We start from the raw sequence: 23863 nt of genomic DNA, 5'->3' as shown, positions 1-23863 counted from the left end.
AATCCCGCTGCGCGCGTGACAATAGTAACAAAAATATAAATAAATATAAAATAATAATAATGAAGCTATATACAAGGAGTGCCGGTACTGAGTCAATGTGCAGGGGTAAGAGGTAGTTGAGGTAATTGAGGTAATATGTACATGTAAGTAGGAGTAAAAGTGACAAGGCAGTCAGGATAGATATACTGAATAAAAATATAAACGCAAGATGTAAAGTGTCCCATGTTTCATGAGCTGAAATAAAAAATCTCAGAAATGTTCAATATGCACAAAAAACTTGTTTCTCTCTCAAATTTTGTGCACAATCTTGTTTACATCCCTGTTAGTGAGCATTTCTCCTTTGCCAAGATAATCCATCCACCTGACACAGGTGTGGCATATCAAGAAGCTGATTAAACAGCATGATCATTAGACAGGTACACCTTGTGCTGAGGACAATAAAAGACCACTCTAAAATGTGCAGTTTTGTCACACAATACAATGCCACAAATGTTTTGAGGGAGTGTGCAATTGGCATGCTGACTGCAGGAATGTCCACCACAGCTGTTTCCAGAGAATTCAATGTTCATTTTTTTTATGCCCTCAAACGCTCGTTTTAGAGAATTTGGCAGTACGCCGGACCAGCCTCACAACCGCAGATCACGTGTAACCACACCAGCCCAGGACCTGATTTCCTTATATGATAACTGTAACTCAGTAAAATCTTTGAAATTGTTTCATTGTGTTTACATTTTTGTTCAGTATTATAAACAGAGTAGCAGCAGCGTATGTAAAGAGTGTGAAAGTGTGTTGTGTGAGTGTGTGTGTGGCGTCAATATAGATGTGTGTGTTGTGTGTGTGTGTAGTATGTGTGAGTGTGTGGGTAGTCCTGTGAGTGTGCATAGAGCCAGTGCAAGAATATCAGTGCAAAAAAAATGGGGTCAATGTAAATAGTCCGGGTAGCCATTTGATCAACTGTTCATCAGTCTTATGGCTTGGGGGTAGAAGCTGTTCAGGAGCCTTTTGGTCCCGGACTTGGCTCGCAGGTACCACTTGCCATGCGGTAGCAGAGAAAACATTTATGACTTTGGTGGCTAGAGTCTTTGACCATTTTTAGGGCCTTCCTCTGCGTGTGTGTGTGCGTGTGTGTGCTTGCGTGCGTGCGTGCGTGCGTTTGTGTGTGTGTGTGTGTTTTACAGTCCCATCAGCCCTAACAGTATTTACGGTGCTGTTGGTCTGTCCAACCCCTGACGACTCCATTACTCCCCCTGATATTTATAATTTCATAAAGCTGCTCCATGACAACGTTTATTTTATCCCCCTCCTAATCTCCTACTAATAAAGACATGCCAAACGCTGGGGTTGAAAAACGAGTGCGGCCCGAGCGTGAGAGGGAGAGGAGAGATAAATCAGAGATGGAGGTGCAGGAGATTGTCAATGATCGGGCCGCTACGATTGAGCTGCCCCGCTCGATAGCCATGATCTATAGTAATGAAAATCCATGCAAACTATTGAGAGGGTAAGATGGAGGGGACAGGGGTGAGAAATTGGGCCGAGTTAACAACCGCGATGAGGAGACGTCGCCGGGGAAATATTATGGCAGCCGTTTGAAAGAAAGGCTTTGATAAACACGGCAGAAGTTTTTCAATTACCCGACTGCCCATGCAGTAAAGAGTAAAAGATGGAAAGCTGGCCGCCGCCCAGATCAGAACTATAATGCAATAATACAATTCACAGAGGAGTTTGACTTTTGTTTTTCTACTTTGCCTGAAATGAACTGCTGTACAGTATAACGCATTCATTTCAGAGAGGAGTTTGGATTTTTGTTGTTTACTTTGCCCCGGATATGAACTCAAGGAAGCAAATGGAATGTGAAAAACCTTTGTGTATTTCCCCTCTCATTCCAAAGCTTTTGCTGTAAGGCAATAGAACATTAAAGATTGTTTATGAAATGTCACATCTTCAATTACTGTATATTGTCCTCTGACATTGGAAAAAAGCTGAACATTGAAACTAATGATCTTCTTGTCTGTGTGTTTGTGTCCATTTCCTGTCTGTGTCTGTGTGTGTCCCTGTGTATGTATCTGTTTGTCTTTGTTCCTTTTTTTTTCCTTTTTCTGTTCTTCACACGTTTGGCCAATGAAGCAGACAACGGATGACATCGTGTCGTCGGCAGAGTGTTCGAGTGATGACGAGGACCTGGAGGAGTGCGACTCTGGCCATGCAGGTGGGCTAGGTTAGTTTACCTCTGCTTGCTCTCACCCTGCTCTTTCACTCCATACACACCTGAGGATGAAGCACTGCATCCTCTAAGCATCACAGCCCCATGGACACACAAAGTGTAACTTCCAAAAATAGAAACTAAATGTAGGGAACTATAACAAAATAAGACAAATCATTCAACACTTAGACAGAATATTGGGTAAGACTGGAGATTTGTTAAGAAATCTGACTAAATGACATAAACACACACACACACACATATATATACCAAGGTGGAAAATAGTCAAATCTGTCATGAAGTACTATCCACATTATAAAACAATTATGTTGCTTCAAAAATCAATAGAAAACATCATTGATTTATGAGTTACACATGCCCATGGGGTCCTCTGAAGTGGTTAACATGGTCACCTAAACATGGTCACCTAAACACATACAAATTTTGTCCTCTCAGCTTTGAATGAGAGAGAAAAATGTAAATACTTTAATATAAAGATACAAAATTAGTATGGAGATGTGCCATGTGCCATTGATGCTTCAAAATGTATCATACCGTGTTTGGGTCCAGCGCTCTTGCCATGTGGTACTGTACTGACTTGCATTTTGACTCATGATACATTTTGAGATTCTCTTAAAGATTTGCTTTCAGCGAAATTACTGTGATATCTAGCAGGAATTGAAATAGTGTTTTTTTTTTTAATGTTTGTTTGTTTTTCATTTTTGTTTCTTCCATATTTAGAGGCTTGCCTTGTTAAAACATTTTTTAATAGAGAACAGATATCATCGAATTTCTGTGTACGATTTTTTTATTTTTTATATAGTTTTGCTTCAAGGTTAGGTTAACATGTTATCCTGCTGTCTTTTTCCAACCCAAATATGAAAAATAGAATATTGAGCTAACTTAGAAGTTCCAAGTCATATTCCTCTAAGCTTTTTGAGAGAACTTGGGAATTGCTTTTTCTTGTTTGAATAAAATATCACTAACCAGCTGTCAGTCATGGAACTGTGTGTACCAAAACAACAATTTCGCCTAAAATGTTTACTTCCCAAATAAAGATGAAAACTATCGACTTTGACTTTTGACAAGTTTCGACAGTTTATATTGGTACTCTACAGATATAAGCCAGGTAGTCAGTCAAAATGTTCTTATAGCTTCAGTTATTTACATGAATGACTCAGCCTTTTTGAGCCAAGCAAACTGGGTGTGATTTTCTTTCCTCTGATAAACATTCAGTAATGGTCCATTACATATTAGCTTTCACACTATCCTTTACATTACCTCCTGCAAATTCAATCATAGGTGTTAAAGAGACTGAGAATTAGCATATTTAGTGCTCAGATATTATGCTTTAAAAAACATACAAACCTTGTCACATTAAGGCAGTCTGTAATGAGGTGAAAAAGAAAAAGACCTCTACTAACATCAATCAAAGCACATTGGCTGTTTAGTATGGCAGGGACACCTACCTCAAGTCCTTTATAATTGCTTTTATTTGTGGCTCTGAATGAGGCAAATAAGAAGTAAAGAAACTTGAAATGCGGCAAAGGTAGAATATATTTCAGGTGCAGACAATGTACAGCAGTGACTTTCGTGAAGTATTTTAACTACTCCGTATAATGCTTTTGATTGAATAGTTAATGTATCTCAGGTAGGCCTACAGCACCTGGTCACATGACAAACAACTGACAGAGGGTTCACATTTCTCAGCCTGTGCTGTTATCAGGAAAAGCTGATCATCATCCTGTGAAAGATCAATCCCAAGTCCTCCCAAAGTTCCTGGAAGAGATAGCAGTGTAAAAGAGCCCAGGTCTGCTCTGTACTGTAGCCCTATGAGCTCCCCGGATTTCTGTAGACAGATATTGTCAGGGCCCCAGTCATCCAATCATATGTTTACACAGAAATTCACACCATTCTTACCCCGACATCAGTTGACGTGGACAGCTGCATGCTACATACCCGTGGTCTCAATATTTCTTTTACGCTTGGGGTTGTCGTCATTGTTGTTTTTTGTGAGTGAAGCATGTGTGAGTATTTTTTCTTCATTTTTAATTGTTTTATTTGCCGTCTTGTATGTTCAGGTCTCTTGGGTTTCGGTTTGTTTGTTTTGTTTTTGAGTCATTGTCTTCAATTATCCGAAATACGACATTCCTGTTGTCTCGCCTCATCATGTGCAGCATGAATTTTCGGTGGTTAAAAACAATTTTTCCCTCATCTCTTTTCGAGCATTTGTGCCATGAGGCTTTTTGGAGAAAACATTTCAATTTTTTTATGATAAAAGGCAACAAAGTATTTTCTTGCCATCAACTTCTATGGCCTCAAGCAGGCAACCGTAATATGTAACAAAAGACAGTTGTGTATGAAGAATGATATCTTCCTAGCCCCCGTCCCTTCCTTCACTCCTTCCCTCCCTTCCTCTCCTCTCCCCTCCCTTGCCAAGCCGTTCTGCCTTTAAATTTATTTCAATGCAGATGGCATAAAAATAATTTTATTGCCACAAAAGTATATCTGTTTTTCTCTTTTGAGTTGCTCTCCAGCAGTCATTTTGTAGCATGTATTAACAGTAGTGGCTAACTCAACATCAACCCATTCTCTTCCTGGTCACCACCTGGTGACCTCTATCTCTTCATAGCATGGACCCCCTAACCCTGCATTTAGGCTAACTGGGCTGGTTTGTCTTCTGGTCACTTTGAGTTCCGCACCCATCTTTACGGTCTTAGCGACATTGCCTGTTGCGACATCCTTTCTCTCTCTCTCTCTCTGTTCTGCACTTGTCTGTTTTTGGTCTGTCTTTTTTTGTCTGTTTGTCTGTCCGTTTGTCTGTGTTTCTGTCTGGAGGTGTTGTCATGTGATTCTGTTCTCTGTAAAACTGTTGGATATCCCCCCTTTCCCTTAAAGGAATTCCATAAGACGGATAACACTGGTGCTAATAATAACATACATTTTAAACTAATTTCATACATTTGATTAATTGATAGTATAGGGAGGTTAAATACCATCACACTCTAAACCTGTTATTCCAATGATAGCGTCACGGTAGTGTTCATTTCTAGCACAGTCTATATACAACCAGCTGTTGACTGAAGACAACAGTAACATCATGCAGTGTGATGAATAAAGCATTCATATGATTATCTACATTAATAATAGCATTAGACATTTCACTCAACCACCAAAACGGTGTCAAATGCACTCGGTTCAGTCGTCTCTCTGAGGGTTATAAACAATTACAGTGTACGTATTTCACTTTAAAAGACAAGAAGGTAAACTTATCAAATAGGAAAGTGCAAACGCTCTCCAGAGAACTTATTAGCTCTGTAACTCGTACATCTATCCATGGCAGTGTTTCAGACAAGCCTCACCTCCCTGTTCATTGACATGTTTTATAACAGGAGTAAGGGCTGAGCTAAGGAAAGTCTGTATCTTTCCGGCAATCATTATCTATTTTACAGTATACTTACAAAACTAGCCAGTTATTATAAGCCTACTATACGTATACTTTGAACCTGGGTAGTCTACGCACTGAAAGGCTATGTTAGCCTGCTGATCCAAAGCTTCCAGCATAGTGGAAACACACAGATACACTGCTGAACAAACTTCTGTCAGACAGACAGGAGGCGAAGTGAAGACAGAGGATGCAACCGCCCCGCCATTCAACTGTAGCAATTAAAGATGGCGTTTGACATGGAATGTAACGCAGGTTGGCATTTATTGGGATGACTCATGTACTGGAGGCAGCTCTGCAATGTAGTCACTAGTTGGCACAGCCACAAAGTCATAAAATCTTATTTTAAACTTAACCATAACTTTAACCATACTGCTAACCTTATGCCTAACCCTAACCTTAACCTTAAATTAAGACCAAAAATCCACATTTTTTTCCATACATTTTGATGATATATAGCCAATTTTTTTATCGCTCAGCTCTGCTTCCAGGACAAGATTAATTCAAATAAATGTCAACTTGGGAATGTAACACTGCTTACAGCCAAGAAATTCCTTGGCATCAGTCTTAAAGTTCTACTCCAGTCTCCTTTTCAGCTCATTTATTTCCTGATTTACTTATCAAAAGGCTGAATCTCAGTAGGTGGTCCAGGTATCCTCTGACATTGCACAAAAGTGTGTGGTGGGGGGGGGGGGTCATATTTCGTTCTCTATTGATCCTCTATTGTTCCTCAAGCAAGGGGGAGGCCGATGACATCAGAGGGCACCATCAGACCAACTCCTTGAATGGCCTACTCCGTGAAGTTTGTACTTGGGTCTAAAAAACACAATTTTGCTCAAAACATAATTTTTTTTACCCTTAAGTGTGTGTATTTATAGGTGGGATATTGTTTTTCAACAGGAAAAGTAAAAAATGTGCTTTAAAGTAAACAGTGATTTTCCACTGGCATTCAAATTAATAATGTTTTCACGACTCTAAACTGCTAAGCCAGTGAATTTGGCAGTGTTAATGTAGCTGCCAACACCAGAATTTAATTGTTCAACATTTGAAATGCATCGCTTTAAAATTAGAAGAGCCTGTTTTTGTTTACAGACATAGTGTTGACGAGGTAGAGCTGTTAAAAGACCGCGGACAGAAACTTAATTAGACAGCCTTAAAGCAAACTCTATGCTGAATCTTACCTTATGATATTGTGTGCGCAGGGGTTGGGGAGTAAAGGATTACATGTAATCCATTACATGTAAGCAATTACAAAAAATGGTAACTGTAATCTGTTACGTTACCAGCAAAAATATTGTCCGTGGATTACAGATACTTTTTCAAAACTAGATGATTACTTTGAGGATTACTTTTCAATTCAGAAACCAAGTTTGCGAGAAAAAAATCTTTGAGACTTCTCTGTTTTCTTGACATTCAAATCAGCATTGAAAAAAGGCGCAAGTTTAAGTTTGTTCCACCTGAGCAAGTATGATCACAAGTCAGAGACCACTATGATGACACACCAAATGCGTTTGATGGATCGCGGGAAAAGAGCAGGAATAGGCTTTTGTAGGCTACAGTCCAAGCTATGTCTTCCAATGTTGCAACTGCTGTAGGCATCCAAAGATTATCCAACTTGAATAAACGCTTGGAGGTAAGGATGACAGTAGTGGTGTAGTCTACGGCGATACGGATATCACTTATTATTGATATCTACATAGAGCATTGATGTGAATCACACTGCTGCTCTCTCATTTTACTGTTTGCGTCTTACGGATTGTGGATGTTGTGGATGGCGTTTCACAAATCGAAATGTGTATTTGAACCCAATAATGATTGAATTCAAGAAGTTTAAACTGCCTATCACTCCTTGTTTCTGAAATTAGTGGACAGCCAGTGAAAAATGCACTCTTGCAACAGCTGCATAGTGCGGATCCCAGCCTATGAAATTAAAGTGGGGCTTTTATTGCTCAATCATATTCATGCTGATAAAAAAAAAAATCCATAGGCCTAATGAACACATGCTCAAACTTGCATACGTTTGATAGACTTAAAGGGGCAATCCATTTTTGGATTTATAAATTATATATATATATACACAGTTGCAGTCGGAAGTTTACATACATTTAGGTTGGAGTCATTAAAACTCGTTTTTCAACCACTCCACAATTGTCTTGTTAACAAACTATAGTTTTGGCAAGTCGGTTAGGACATCTACTTTGTGCATGACACAAGTAATTTTTCCAACAATTGTTTACAGACAGATAATTTCACTTCTAATTCACTGTATCACAATTCCAGTGGGTCAGAAGTTTACATACATTAAGTTGACTGTGCCTTTAAACAGCTTGGAAAATTCCAGAAAAGGATGTCACTCAGTGCCTCTTTGCTTGACATCATGGGAAAATCTAAAGAAATCAGCCAAGACCTTAGAAAAAAATTTGAGACCTCCACAAGTCTGGTTCATCCTTGGGAGTAATTTCCAAACGCCTGAAGGTACCACGTTCATCTGTACAAACAAGAGTACGCAAGTATCAACACCATGGGACCACGCAGCCATCATACCACACAGGAAGGAGACAAGTTCTGTCTCTTAGAGATGAACGTACTTTAGTGCGAAAAGTGCAAATCAATCTCAGAACAACAGCAAAGGACCTTGTGAAGATGCAGGAAGAAACAGGTACAAAATGATCAATATCCACAGTAAAATGAGTCCTAGATCGACATAACCTGAAAGGCCTCTCAGCAAGGAAGAAGCCACTGCTCCAAAACCGCCATAAAAAAAGCCAGACTACGGTTTGCACATGGGGACAAAGATCGTACTTTTTGGAGAAATGCCCTCTGGTCTGATGAAATAAAAATAGAACTGTTCAGCCATAATGACCATTGTTATGTTTGGAGGAAAAAGCGGGAGGCTTGCAAGCCATAAAACACCTTCCCAACCATGAAGCACGGGGGTGGCAGCATCATGTTGTGGAGGTGCTTTGCTGCAGGAGGGACTGTTGCACTTCACAAAATAGATGGCATCATGAGGGAGGAAAATTATGTGGATATATTCAAGCAACATTTCAAGACATCAGTTAGGAAGTTAAATCTTGGTGGCAAATGGGTCTTCCAAATGGACAATGACCCCAAGCATACTTCCAAAGTTGTGGAAAAATGGCTTAAGGACAACAAAGTCAAGGTATTAGAGTGGCCAACACAAAGCCCTGACCTCAATCCTATAGAACATTTGTGGACAGACCTGAAAAAGCGTGTGCGAGCAAGGCGGCCTACAAACCTGACTCAGTTACACCAGCTCTGTCAGGAGGAAAGGGCCAGAATTCACCCAACCTATTGTGGGAAGCTTGTGGAAGGCTACCTGAAATGTTTGACCCAAGTTGAACAATGTAAATGCAATGCTACCAAATACTAATTGAGTGTATGCAAACTTCTGACCCACTGGGAATGTGATGAAAGAAATAAAACCTGAAATAAATCATTCTCTCTACTATTATTCTGACATTTCACATTCTTAAAATAAAGTGGTGATCCTAACTGACCTAAGACAAGGAATTTCAACCAGGATTAAATGTCAGGAATTGTTAAAAACTGAGTTTAAATGTATTTGGCTAAGGTGTATGTAAACTTCCGACTTCAACAGTATATCCCCAGGTATAACCTGTTATTGATGGAAGAAGAGTCTGTGGCAACTCTGGGATTCACAACATGTCCACTCTTCCAGGTTTCTGGTTGTAGATTGTGAGTGTGATGTCAGTCAGGGAGAGTAAACCCACCTGAATGACCCTACATCATCACTGTGAAGAGGGTGATTACACATAATCAAGTAATGGCACAGCCACAGTTTAAAACCACTATCATTTTCATCAGAACCTCTACATTTACCACTTCAGATAATCATAGTCTTTATGAGGTATCAATAGCTTCTGATTTCTTATACAGTATGCATGTTAGCACAAAGGTGAGTATATGGTATTGGTTTATTATTTTGCATAGGATTGAAGAGAATAGCAAGTGTAAAATGACCGGTGAAACCTTAAGCTGATGTGTAAAACATACAGTAGGGTTGATCTTTTTGAACCTCACACTGATCTCTCTGATTCTTCCGAGCCAATCACTGTCTCAGTATTCTGTTTGTAGTCAGTGGATCAAACGTGTTACGGCAGCCACGTCTTTCTTAACGCCCAATTCAATGAGCCTCTCTATGTCTAGCCAGCCCCATTTTAGCAGAGTGTGTCCTGAAGCAGGACAGACAGGTAGTAAATCCCTGGTGATAGATATGGACCAGACAACACGCTTCTCTGACTGTGGCCCAGCTCACAGAGGTGTCAGAGAGGCAGATCTGGACTAAGGACCCAGGACTCCTAAGGCTCTGCTAGAGGTTGGAGTAGTTCTACATCAGCTAGACACTGAGGTGGACACTCAACTCTCACGTGGCAGTAAGTGAAGACCATTCACAAAGTTCTGGTCTAAATTGAAACAGGTAGGCCACAATTAGAGGAATTAGACACTTAAGTTAATAATAGGTTTTAATGTTTATGCACCTTAGGTAAGTATAGAACGTTGATAAATCAGAAAGCATACTTATTTAACCCTATAATTTGGAATTATTATGGATCGTTGCCAACATATGATTTTCTATATGAATATAAATAAGAAAGCATACTTATTTAACTCTATAATTTGGCATTACGATAGATTGTGTCCCACATATGATTTTCGATATGAATCAGGAAGCACACTTATTTAAAGGTCCAATGCAGTTGTTTTGATCTCAGTATGATATCATTTCTGGGTAGCAATTACGTACCTTATTGTGATTGTTTTCAATTGAAATTGTCAAAAATAAACAAAAATAGCTTCTTAGCAAAGAGCAATTTCTCAATCAAGAATTTTCCTAAGACTGCCTGGGAGTGGTCTGAGTGTGGAGGGGAAAACAGAAATGAGATGGTATTGGCAGAGAGGTTTGGAACTCTCTTTCGTATTGGTCTAGTTATCACCTGGTGATGTCACCTGGCAGTTCCATACTCCAGCCCACCTAAACAGGCTGAAACTTCAGGTGGTCTATTCACACTAAAAGGGTATTATCATTTTCACAGTTTCACAATATTATTTCAACCTCATAGTATGGAAATATATATAAAACAGCAAAATTAAATTCTTAGCTGCACTGGGCCTTTAACCCCAAAATGTGACATTGTGATGGATCGTTTCCACCTTATGCTTTTCTCTATGGTTCTCCTTCCAAGTAGAATATGAACACACTCCCATCTTTCTGTAGCTTTCTCTGCACTACACAAGGGAATCAAGAAATCAAGCACCAGCTTCAGACACACTGTTATAGGTGAAATCTGTCAAAGTGTCCTCTTCCTCCTCTGCTGTCTACAGTGCTGTCTGTTTTTACAAGATAAGAGCGCCTGTGTCTCTCTTCCGAGTGCTTCTCAGGCATTCGCAAGATACTTTCTATCTCTCTCCGGGAAGGGATATTTTACCCTCATGCCAATATTAATGTTCCATTTGACGTTCCATACTTTTATGATGCGATGATTTGCGTCCACAAGAATAGTATCCCACTGTACACCACTCTGTAGCTGGATGACATTCACATGATTATTAAACGTGTGGGTCAGAATTCCTTCGCAATGAAGTTCAGCTCCTGGTGAAACTACAGATGATAAAGAAACCCACTGTGCACAGACGCCAATTCAACATCTATTCCACATTGGATCCACGTGATTTCATTCAAATCACGTGGAAACAACGTTGATTCAACCAGTGTGTGCCCAATGTTAACTATGTTATGACCAAGGAGTCTTGCTACGGAGATTACCTTACTTTATTGAGATCCTCATTTTAAAGCGTTCATGAGATACATTCAGTTTGCATATAACTTCAGAAAACATACATAATAAGAGTCTTGTGGAATTCCTCTCTATTTCTGTCTAGCTGTGAAACGAAAGGCTGTGGGAATCAAAATTCCTTCAAGTTTTATCTTGAATGTAATAATTTATTTTTCAATCAATTACGGTATAATACATAATTATGGGTCAATTTCATTCCTATAATCCTACAGCCCTTGGTTGAACTGGCTCCTATACTTCTCTGACCTTATTCAACCATTGATGTCGTACTTTACCTGACCCCAGCTTGCCGTATATTGTTTTTCTACTTTCCCTAAATGCAACTTACTTTAAGCATGCATCAACATCTTGCAGTACAACCAAAAAAATATTAACCCATTCTCAGACAGTATGTTCTCTCTCTGACATACACCCAGACTGCACGCCGGGTCCATGTCTTAAGACTAACATAAACAGATATATTTGTCATCCAAAACACATGACAGAGGGAAAGTCACCACCCGACTGCCCCTCTCGACTGTGTCTGTTTTCTAGTGTGTGCATCTGGTTGTAGTGTGTGCAAATTTAAATGGCTTTGTTCTATCATCTTATATGGACATTTATTATTTGATAGTTTATCCGTTCGTATTTTTGTACAGAAACATTCAAATTGATATATGACCATTTTGTTATGATTTAGATTTTTTGGATTACATAGTTGGATTACGTAGTTTCGGTTAAACATTCGTTTTGACCACTGAATATTTGGAACAGTTTTATAATTTTTTGTAGAATACATTTGAATTTTTTACTTCGTTTTTGAGGATTTGGAACTACTTCAGCGAATGGACTGTGTGCTTTTAGACCACTGCTTTTCTTTTAATAATCCAAGCATGAAAAACAAAACATATAGTAATCTTCCAGGTATCCTCCATTTTGTCAAAACCAAGTCCATTAAAGTTGACACAATATTTGGTGAAGCGGTTCCAGATCCATATGATATCTTCCTTGGTTTTCAGATTTATTTTTTAGAGCTATTTTGATAAACAATTAAACTTTTTTTATTGAATGATGAATTACTTACAAAAAAAAACTGCATGGCTAAGAAGTTGCAGTTTAGGGTTTGTCAGACTGTCAGTGTTATTAGAGTTATGTTCTTCTCTGTAGATGGGCATGTATATGCTCATTGTTTGTATATCCCCATCCCTTCCTTACAGCCAAAAGCTCTAATGCCGCCCGACCGCTTCGTACTGCCTTTACATGGACATGGCAACTGACTTACACTATCACCCTCATCATCCTCATCTCCTCTGTAGTATGTTCATAGGCCCCTCCCCCTTGTCACTCCCCTCCCCTCCCCCTCTTTAGCGATGTTAAAATATGGACAGTCATCCATCCATTCTAAACTAAAGAACAAATACAAACTAAGCAAAAACTTACAATTAATAGAATGTAGATATTTATTGAGAAGTCTATTAAAGCAAAAACTTATAGATGTACAGTTTTTTGTAAAAACTGGATTATTTATTGAAGATTTAAAAAAAAAAAAAAGAATTATGGTGAAGTTTATTTTTCATGTTATGTGGTGTGGATGTATGTGTTGTTGCCTCCCTGTACCATCATGTCTAAAGATAAATTAAACGAGAAGTCCAATTGCTAAATGATTTTTTATCTATACAAAACTATACTCAGCCAAGAACATTCTTACACAACTTTCTTTTGTAAACTTTTTTTCTTCATGCCAAAATCATGCGGGCAATTTGTTGATGTAAGTTGACAAAGACTATGTGGTATGCTTTCTTCCTTGAATAATGTTTTAGTGGGCTGTTATGATGTTTATAACTGACTTGCGTTGTTTAACATTTGCTTGGTAGAATATGTAGATAATCTTTATTTAATAGATCTAACTGTGCTCTTAGCTTGTGAATGTTTAACGTAATAGTGTTTGCCGTATCTTGTGAGTGATACAATATAATCGTATGTTTGGCTTGATTTTTTTGTTGTTGATTTTTTTTTGCATCAATGTGTAGTGCTTTGTAATAAGATATACACAAGTGCATACACAAACCTTGATGGCAGTGGAATTTGGCAGCTGCAATGACACCCTGAATGTTCACCATATGCCTTTGAGAAACAGACCATCTACACTCTCCTTTTATGCAACACGAAACTCAGCATGTGATGGGATACTACCATATTTTCTCCCAAAATCCTTTTTAATCCTTTAGAAAAACGATGGGATTAGTTACCTCATATGTTGGCCTCCCCTCTCTCTCTCTCTCTCTCTCTCTCTCTCTCTCTCTCACACTCACACTCACACGCACACAGGCACTCACAATTAATGCACATTTTTTTGTCGGCATCCTCTTAAATTAGCTTTGTCATCTTTTGCACCATTCTTCCGTAAGTGCCGGCAAGATGTGTGAATTTGCAAGTCTAATTCCAACCTCTCGGTTCCCAGTGCAGCCTTAATCACTACATAAGCTCTTTATTGCTCCTGTGTAGTTTTTGTTAGGTTTTTAATGAGCTACTTAGTTTGAAGCTGGGAACAATTTTGCTGGGAGATAAATAATTTGCCTGGCTTACTTCATAGTTAGAACAATGCTCTCTGAAGTGCAGAGAGAGAGCGAGAGACAGAGAAAGAGAGTCTGAGCTATTCTGTTAGATGTAGAAGTGTACAATCAGGGTCAATGAGAAAACATAATGAACAGATTTTTGTCTTTTAATCGGCTGGAGGATCATTTGTTTACGTTAACTCATTACTTACAGTTAATTAGTGGGCATATGAAAGGACCTGTTGTTTCTTAATTATTCAATATGCATACTCACATGGCATTTGTGTATTTTTTAGAAACTGTAAAGCGCTATTGAACCATAATTTAACGCGTAATTGATTTTGGTACCATTTTCACTAAAGGCCTCTTTTGCTGGAGTGAATAAAATGAGAGTTATAGAAAAAACGGCTCTTGAATTGAGTTGTGCAAGTGTAACTTTATTAAGTAACCCTCCAGTGATGCATGCTACCATACATCACATTGTGAGTTGATTACAAAGTTATGTTGCAGATGCACACAAATAGTCACGCAGGTATGCCACAGACGCCGAACACAAATCACACAAGGGTACATGACACATGCACAGATAAGCAATTAGAGGGTGAACATTCAGCTGCCATTGGTTTGCCCTGAGGTCCTGCCATTATGGAAGCTGTATAGAGCCATTCAAAAGGCGAGAGGCTGGGGCCGACTGGGGAGCCAGATCCTTCCAGATCCTTCCATGGGGGTGACACTGTATAGTAATTTAGCCAGCTTGGACATGTGGTTCTGTCCGTCACACGTATCTTATTGTAGAATTATAAATATACTGAACAAAAATATAAACATGCAACAATTTCAAAGTTTTACTGAGTTACAGTTCATATAAGGAAATAACGCAATTGAAATACATTCATTAGGCACTAATTTATGGATTTCACGTGACTGGGAATACAGACATGCATCTGTTGGTCACAGATACCTTAAAACAAATGTAGGGGCGTGGATCAGAAAAGCAGTCAGTATCTGGTGTGACCACCATTTGCCTCATGGAGCACGACAGATCTCCTTCAATAGAGTTGATCAAGTTGTTGATTGTGGCCTGTGGAATGTTCTCCCACTCCTCTTCAATGGCTGTGCGAAGTTGCTGCATATTGGCGGGAACTGGAACACACTGAAACAGAGCATCCCAAACATGCTCAATTGGTGACATGTCTGGTGTGCATGCAGGTTATGGAAGAACTGGGACATTTTCAGCTTCCAGGAATTGTGTACAGATCCTTGCGACATGGGGCATGCATTATCATGCTGAAACATGAGGTGATGGCGGCGGATGAATGGGACGACATTGGGCCTCAGGATCTCGTCACGGTATCTCTGTGAATCAAATTGCCATTGATAAAATGCAATTGTGTTTGTTTTCCGTAGCTTATGCCTGCCCATACTATAACCCCACCGTCACCATGGGACATTATGTTTACAACGTTGATCAGCAAACCGCTCGCCCACATGATGCCATGCATGTTGTCTGCGGTTGTAAGGCTGGTTGGACGCACTGCCAAATTCTCTAAAATGACGTTGGAGGTGTCATATGGTCAAGAAATTAACATTAAACTATCTGGCAACAGCTCTGGTGGACATTCCTGCAATTGCACACTCCCTCAAAACTTGGGACATCTGCACATTTTAGAGTGATCTTTTATTGTCCCTAGCACAAGGTGCACTTGTGTAATGATCATGCTGTCAGGTAGCGGGATTATCTTGGCAAAGGAGAAACGCTCACTAACAGGGTTGTAAACAAATTTGAGAGAAATAAGCTTTTGTGCGTATGGAACATTTCTGGGATCTTTTATTTCAGCTCAACTTTACATGTTGCATTTATATTTTTGTTCAGTGTATTTCAGTCACTATGCTGCTTGTTTTTAATATAATAGGAATATTGTTAATATACATTAGCTACATGAAAACTTCAGTGTCAGATATGAGAGGATATTATTTAAAAGGTAAATCCACATTATGTTGGCCCTAATAGTTATGTATTCTTAAGTGCTTTCTTTGATTACACGTTGTCTGGCTCACCCTCACACCCCCTGAAGCCTTTTGATGCACAACCTTTTTAGTTGACCCTTTATTCCGTTTTGTGGCATTTTTGTTCTTATTTAAAGCTGTGTAATGTAGGTACAGTAAGTACAGTGCATGTACATGTTTATTTTGTTTTCGTACAGTATCGTGTTCTGTTTTTATTGACCTCTTTTCCATTTTGGATGAATGTGATAGATGTGTGTAGTTGCCATGACGTTCTTACTGCTCTCTAACATGTCTTTTCTCTGTCTCTACCTCTAGGAGGTGAATTAGTGATCCCAGTACTCTTAGAGGAACCGTTAGTGCTGCCCCCTGTAGCTACCCGTGCACCCTCCATCCCCCTTCCCCCAACCCTCCGCCCACCCCTCACCATTATTGAGCCCACCAAAGAGTCCCTGTCCACGGCCACTGAGGCGGGGGTACCTTGCTTGTCGGATCGAGGCAGCGATGATTGTGATGATGATGATGATGGCTTGGTGATATCGGGGTATGGCTCAGGGGAAGCGTTCAACTCTAACCTGCCCCCTACTGATGATGAAGATTTTTACACCACCTTCTCCTTGGTAACAGATAAGACCTTGTCCACGTCGGCCTTTGAAGGTGGCTACAAAGTTCATGCGCCCAAGTGGGAAACCAAGGACTTTAGCTCTAACAAACCGTCCTCAGACCGCGGTAGGACTACCACTACCGCTGCGCTGCCGCTAGCCCCCGACCAGAGCCGCTACACCTCCACCGCAACCCTGCACCACACGCCACCCGCCAAGCTGCCTGCCGGCAAAATGAATAACCGCGAGCTAAAACCCCAGCCTGACATAGTGTTGCTCCCGTTGCCCACACTACCCTATGAGGTAGACAGCACCAAGCAGAGGGCTCCTGTAATAACCTCCCCCATGTTCCGTAATGTACCCACAGCCCTGCCCACCCAGCCCGGCGTCAACCGAGTCCCGGGACCCCCGGAAGTGTCCCGCCAGTCTAGCAGCACCACCGGGATGGTCGTCGGGATAGTGGCGGCCGCCGCCCTGTGCATCCTCATCCTCCTGTATGCCATGTATAAGTACAGGAACAGGGACGAGGGCTCCTACCAGGTGGACGAGAGCAGGAATTACATCACCAACTCGGCCACGCAGAGCAATGGAGCCGTCATGAAGGACAAACAGCAGAGCGCAAAAGGCAGCAAAGTAAAACAGAAAAACAAGGACAAGGAGTATTACGTGTGAGTGACGGACGTTGCGAGATAAAAAAGAGAGAGAAAGCGAGGAAGAGAAAGGGAAAGAAATATATAGAACTTTATTTAACAGTTACCTTCTAAGGAGCTGCGACGACGAAAGATGGTAAAAATGGAACTGTTACTTCATGCTGTGCAGAGTGGTTGAACTATGACATGTTCTGTAATATAAAGCACACTTACTATTGTAAGCATACCGAGAAGGCTAATAGCAACTTTAGTGACCTTACTCTTCTATCTGGTCGGAGACGTAATCAGTGTAGAACTACTTCACGGCTACTGCATCATTATCCTAAGTGACTTTTAGAGCTATGTGATCCTTAACGTAAATTCTAGTTTTTTTTTTTTTGTAAACCTGTACAAAATGAAGATATTCATATATCTTGACCATTTCCAGCATGTAAGCGACATGTAGTGCTTAACAAGAGTGAGTGGGTCAGGATAAAAAGGATTATTGTAAAGTCAATGAAAAAAATTGACTCCTGTCGTAAAAAGATATGACTAATTTGTATTGTTTATACATTATAAACGTGTGGTGTCTTAAAACGTTTAAAAAAAACAAGTACTACTTTATGTATCAAATGAAACCAAGTGAGCTCAAATGGCTAAGGACAGATCTCTTAGGATCTCTTCAGATTTCATAACTCTGTCATCTGATCTCGACCTGATTACTCTCATTGTGTGACGGACGGACAGAGTGACTCTGACGTGATCGTGGCGAGAAGTGGTCGGTTTTTCTTGTCTCGGTAAAAAGCAACTGATTGTAATGCATGCCCATCCTACTGCGACAGCCAAGTAAAGTACAGTACAGTACAATATACAGTGTTCAACTTTGCTTGAACAGTCCAGTTCTCACCAAGGCCAAACGTTATACTACTTCATCATCAGGACTACACAACTCTTTTAATTTTGTTCCCTAAAAACCTAAACAAAGAAAATGTGATTATCCCTGACGATAAAAAGGACTAATATTGGTTTGCAGCCAGTGCTGGTTGTATCTTTTGCAGGCCTCTGTGTGTTGGTTCATCGCCTCTTGTTCTATTTTCTATGGAGCTGTCCCATTGAGGACAGAATGCAGTACTATAACACTGTTAAAGATGTCTATACAGAAATAAATCTAACGTGAAAAGTGTGAATTCTTGTCACAGTCAACTGTGTCAAACAAACAATTTTGTTTACAAATTTTATTACATTATAGCCGTTGTATGTTGTAGGTGCTAGATGTTGTACATACCATCTAAGTTGTAATTTTCTAGTACTTCTATTGTACAGAATGATCATATGGTTTATCACTGTATTTCATGAAGAAAAATCCATAACTGTTAACTGACATGAAGAAAGACTTTGAAGCATTGAGAACATACACATATTTTGTAAAGAAAGGAGAAACTGTTAGGATAGAGATCTAATCGCAGATGTTTTTAAGTTGCATGAATATTTGGCCACTTGAAGTGTCAATCAAATACAAGACGCCCAATCTTAAATGTACCAAGGCTTTCTTGTTCTTCTGGGTTATTTTAGTGTTATTTCTATTTTGAAAAAATAAAGAGAAGCTATATTAAAGAAGAGTATAACGGATGGATGCAGAGACGCAGTTCCGACAACCTCCTGAAACACAGTGTGATTCTTACCTCCAGGTCTGGACACTAACAATCATGTCAAATCATTCGCTTTTCATATTTTTTGTAAAAATATTTTTGTATATAGTTTCCATATATTTTTTGTAATTTTTTTACCATGATTTATAATTCCCTTTAATTTATGAATATGTCCAGATTGTTCATAATCATTGACACTTAGATTTTTCTGTCATCTTTTGTTTAACTTTTTTGTTGTTGTTGAGTATTTAGATATAATTTTCTATGAGTTTTCATGTTTTTTTCATACTCTTTTTCCCCCCAGGAATTGCATTGCAATAAAATGTTCTTCCCAAACGTGTTTTCAAGTCACTGCTTTTGAACTCTCTCGTTTTACCTCTCGCGGCCAAGTGTTAAGCTCATTACTAAATGAGTAAGCTCAATTAATATGTGTGTACATTAGGGCTATGTTAGAGAGTTGGGGCAATACATATTAGTGACCTTCTCCATTCTTCTCATAAAGCCTCATGTAACTCAATAGGCCTTAGTCATTTCTGTGTTTGTCAATTATAATTTAGTGTACATCTACATTTCCTTTGTCTAACTGCTGATTTGGGATTTTCAGGATACTACACCATCCCCCACAATGGAGTACACATGTTACTGTTACAGTAATTATCCTAACCTCATACCATAATATACTGTTACCAAGGCATAACAAAAGTAAACTTTGAGGGGTATCCGTTAACTAATACTGGTTGAGTCATTTTGGGTTCCCTTTAGCTCTCTGTAAACTTTGAAATCTGTCTGCCAGGAAGATTAGCACTCTGTACAGCGATAGATCAGTGATATTTCCCTAAAGCTATACCGTGCAGCAGCCTTGCTCCCATTTGTTTGTTCGCAGTTATCCCAAACTGGGATTGACGTCCGAGACACTTGATTTACATCCCAGACCTGATGTACGGTGTGTGCCAACAGTGAGAAATACCACTTGCCCTCAATGGGATTCTCAGACAGGAATGGCCTTTTACTGTCTGTCTAGACCACTGCATTGAGAGAGAGAGAAAGAGAGTACTCTCAATTTCCTGTCTAATGCTGATATACAGTATTTTATGACTCCTGGAGTAACTTTATCAGCGAATTGAGACTAAAAAGGGGCTCCATTTTTCTGAAATGCCTGTTATTCATTCAGTTCTTGGTGTGGGAATGTAACATGACATTATCTTATGTGATGTACTTGTTTCCCTTACTCACCTCACAGTATTACAGAGTTTAATATTGTGATTGGGTTGGGGTTTTCTCACTGATACCTTTGGTCCTTCCTTTAGAAGTTTCCAACAACATAAACTAGGGATTGATTTGGCACTAGACAGGGGTGACCACTTTCTAAGTTTCCTTATCCTACCTGATGTCAGTGATGTAAAGTACTTAAGTAAAAATACTTTAAAGTACTACTTCAGTAGTTTTTGGGGTACCTGTACTTTACTATTTATATGTTTGACTACTTTTACTTCACTACATTCCTAAAGAAAATGATGTATTTTTTTACTCCATACATTTTCCCTGATACCCAAAAGTACTAGTTACAATTTGAATGCTTAGCAGTACAGGAAAAATGTCCAATTCACACACTTATCAAGAGAACGTCCTTGGTCATCCCTACTGCCTCTGATCTGGACTCACTAAACATACATGCTTCCTTTGTAAATTATGTCTGAGTGTTGGAGTTGCCCCTAGCTGTCAAAAAAAGTAATAAAAAAAGAAATTGTGCTGTCTGGTTTGCTAAATATAAGGAATTTGATGTATAGCATTTACTTTTACTTTGTACTTTTACTCAAGTATGGCAATTGAGTACTTTTTCCACCACTGTACTTACGCACTTTGAAAATCTGATACCTTAGGCTTTTACTCAAGTAGTAATTTACTGGATTACTTTCACTTTTACTTGAGTCATTTTATATTAAGGTATCTTTACTTTTACTCAAGTGTGACAATTGAGTACTTTTTCCATCTATGCCTGATGTGAACTCTCCCGGCTGTAACAACAACAAAGAAAGCATCAAAGAAGGGACAGAGAGACTGATAAACAGCTTCTCCAGGCTATCAGACTGTTAAACAGACATTACGAGCCGGCTTCCGCCCAGTACCCTGCCCTGAACCTTAGACACTGTCCCTAGCCGGCTACCACACGGTACTCTACCCTTCAACTTCGAGACTGCTGCCCTATTTACATAGAGTCATTGAACACTGGTCATTTTAAAAATATTTACATACTGTTTTACCCACTTCATATGTATATACTGTATTCTAGTCATGGCTCATCCTATATAATTACTGTAAACACCTTTTCTATTCACATACTGTCCATACTGTCTATACACACCATTCACATACATATATATTTATTTATATTCCGGACTCTGACATTGCTCATTCTGATATGTCTTAATTTATTGTTCTTTCTTTTTAAACTTTTTTTTAATGTATGTACACTGGGCAAAAGGGGTCCATATCAGGGGATATCTTTACGTTACATATTTTTGACATTCTACAGAATGCTGACCATTTCCAATGCATATTTGGGAGTTTTGTGGATTTGCACCATATCCTGAATCCAGATGTGTCTTTTAGACATACAGTATATGATATTGGGATTACTCCGAATATCACACATGGACATTTCCTATGGACTCATTCAATATCCTGCGATATGTTACATCCTATTTTCTCTCTTCATGTTGACAAATACTGACTGTATACAATGCATATCTGTGTTGTCTCAGCACATTCAAGATACTAAGCTATATTGATTGTAGATATGCTGCTTATGACTGAGTTTCATATCTGGATCTTGATATGCTTTTTAATATGCTGAAAATAAGGACAATTTCTGAGTCATTTCTGCGTTTTCAGCACATGCTCAATAATTTGACAAATATGAAATCCATATTTTTATTTCATGCACAAATCATTGTTGGATTCCCTCCGGATATCATACATGGTATGGCCGGATATTGACTCATTAGATATCCTGAGATAGGCATATGTGGCCATCTTATTTCCTCTATATGATAACAAATACTGACAGCAGGCCCACCTAGTATATTTTCACAGCACATGCAATGCAAATGCTCTTGACCGAGGTTCATATCAGGATCTTGATATGCTAAATAAGGACCATTTCTGGTGCTGACTTGGGTTTTGAGTACAAGCTCAATAATTTGACAAATATTAAATCCATATCATTCTTCAGACTAGCTATAATTGTTGTATTCTCTCTAAATAAAGGAGCGTGCAAACTGCAAGCACTGTAACCGGTAGCCTAGCAACAAGAATCACGTATTTTCCGCTGTGGTTCCAACTGTCATTTTTGAATTTTGCACCACAAATGAGTGTGTATATGTATGGAGAAACAAAGAAGTGAGAAGCTGTGCAAAAAATACGTCAAAGAAGTTAACGCTAAAGTGAGTAGCTAGTTTGAGAAGTTGTATTTATCTTATTAACCAGAATCAAGAATGTTAGCTAATTTGGCTAGCAGCCAGTAAGGCTAGCTAGCTGGGCTTGATACGGGGTCAAAGCTAACTGGTAACGTTAACCTAGCTAGCTAACAAACAACGAAATTGCCTTCCCTTCAGGGAAAATCATTTTTACCCCCTATCAAGGCTCAAGGTGACAGCTAACCTTTTAAAACGTTTAGTCGTATTTCGTATTACTGGTTAATATAAGGTATCTAGCTAACTAACTTAGCTAGCTCAGTAACAACTTGGATAGCTAGCTAGCTTGTTCCAGTTAGTATTGTTGTCATGAATGAAGCAGGTTGAGTAGCTATCTTGTGGTATGGTTATGTGAAATGACAATATTTTCTTGCAATATCAACACAATTTTGATAAATTACTTATGTATTTACAGTTTGAAGTGGATCACAGACCAACACTACCGCCACATTGTGTCTGGACAGCAGAGGGGCCGCCACTGACGACCTGCATCCATCGTCAAGCACAAACTGGGCAGGCAGGGGAATTGAGGGTGGGCAACTTACATTTTCTATTCAGTAAATAAAATAAAATTTTTAGCAAAGATTACCTACATCTTTACAGAAAACGTGTTTTGATTGGAGCTCTGTATTTGCTATGCTGCATTTTTTTTTTTTTTACAGAAATATGTGCTTTGCAAATAGCAATTTGGATTAAATATGCTTTGTATAGCCTACTACTCATATGGTACAAATGTATGCTCAGATTTGTCAACTTCATGTGAAGAAGCACAATGATTTTCGGCGCTGGATATTTCATGATATGGATTTAGCCCATTTTCGATCAGACATACACTACATGACCAAAAGTATGTGGACACCTGCTCATCGAACATCTCATTCCAAAATCATGGGCATTAATATGGAGTTGGTTCCTGCTTTGCTGCTATAACAGCCTCCACTCTTCTGGGAAGGCTTTCCAATACATGTTGGAACATAGCTGCAGAGACTGGCTTCCATTCAGCCACAAGAGCATTAGTGAGGTCGGGCACTGATGATGCGCGATTAGGTCTGGCTTGCAGTCGGCGTTCCAAACCATCCCAAAGGTGTTCAATGGGGTTGAGTTCAGGGCTCTGTGCAGGCCAGTCAAGTTCTTCCACAACGATCACTACAAACCATTTCTGAAGGGACCTCACTTTGTGCACAGGGCCATAAAGTTGGAAGCACAGAATTTTCTAGAATGTCATTGTATGCTGTAGTGTTATGATTCCCCTTCACTGGAACTAAGGGGCTTAGCCCGAACCATGAAAAACAGCCCCAGACCATTATTCATTCTCCACCAAACTTTACAGTTGGCACTACGCATTGTGGCAGATAGCGTTCTCCTGGCATCCGCCAAACCCAGATTCCGTCAGACTGCCAGATGGTGAAGCGTAATTCATCACTCCAGAGAATGCGATTCCACTGCTCCAATGATGGTGAGCTTTACACCACTCCAGTCGACGCTTG

At 39.4% G+C, this 23863-nt stretch overlaps 1 protein-coding gene across 26 annotated transcripts in view; it reads left to right on the top strand.

Annotated features, from left to right (window-relative positions):
* The window catches only part of nrxn3a (neurexin 3a), a 433709-nt gene extending 410745 nt beyond the window's left edge, over positions 1-22964 (top strand). For 7 of the 26 annotated variants that reach the window (XM_045718466.1, XM_045718470.1, XM_045718469.1 and 4 more), the window contains 2 exons: positions 2125-2215; positions 16342-18441. In XM_045718466.1, the coding sequence (XP_045574422.1) occupies positions 2125-2215; positions 16342-17297 (1047 nt within the window). In that variant the 3' untranslated portion in view covers positions 17298-18441. Of the gene's footprint in view, positions 1-2124; positions 2216-12681; positions 13233-16341; positions 18442-22791 lie in introns of those variants that run through there. The other 19 variants (XM_045718494.1, XM_045718498.1, XM_045718491.1 and 16 more) reach the window with 13 other exon arrangements.
* Positions 22965-23863: the final 899 nt, after the last annotated feature.

The sequence above is a fragment of the Salmo salar genome, chromosome ssa01 (genome assembly GCF_905237065.1).
Source record: "Salmo salar chromosome ssa01, Ssal_v3.1, whole genome shotgun sequence".
Lineage (NCBI taxonomy): Eukaryota > Metazoa > Chordata > Actinopteri > Salmoniformes > Salmonidae > Salmo > Salmo salar.
Note: the sequence above shows the minus strand (reverse complement) of the source record. Positions and strands in the feature narration are given on the sequence as shown.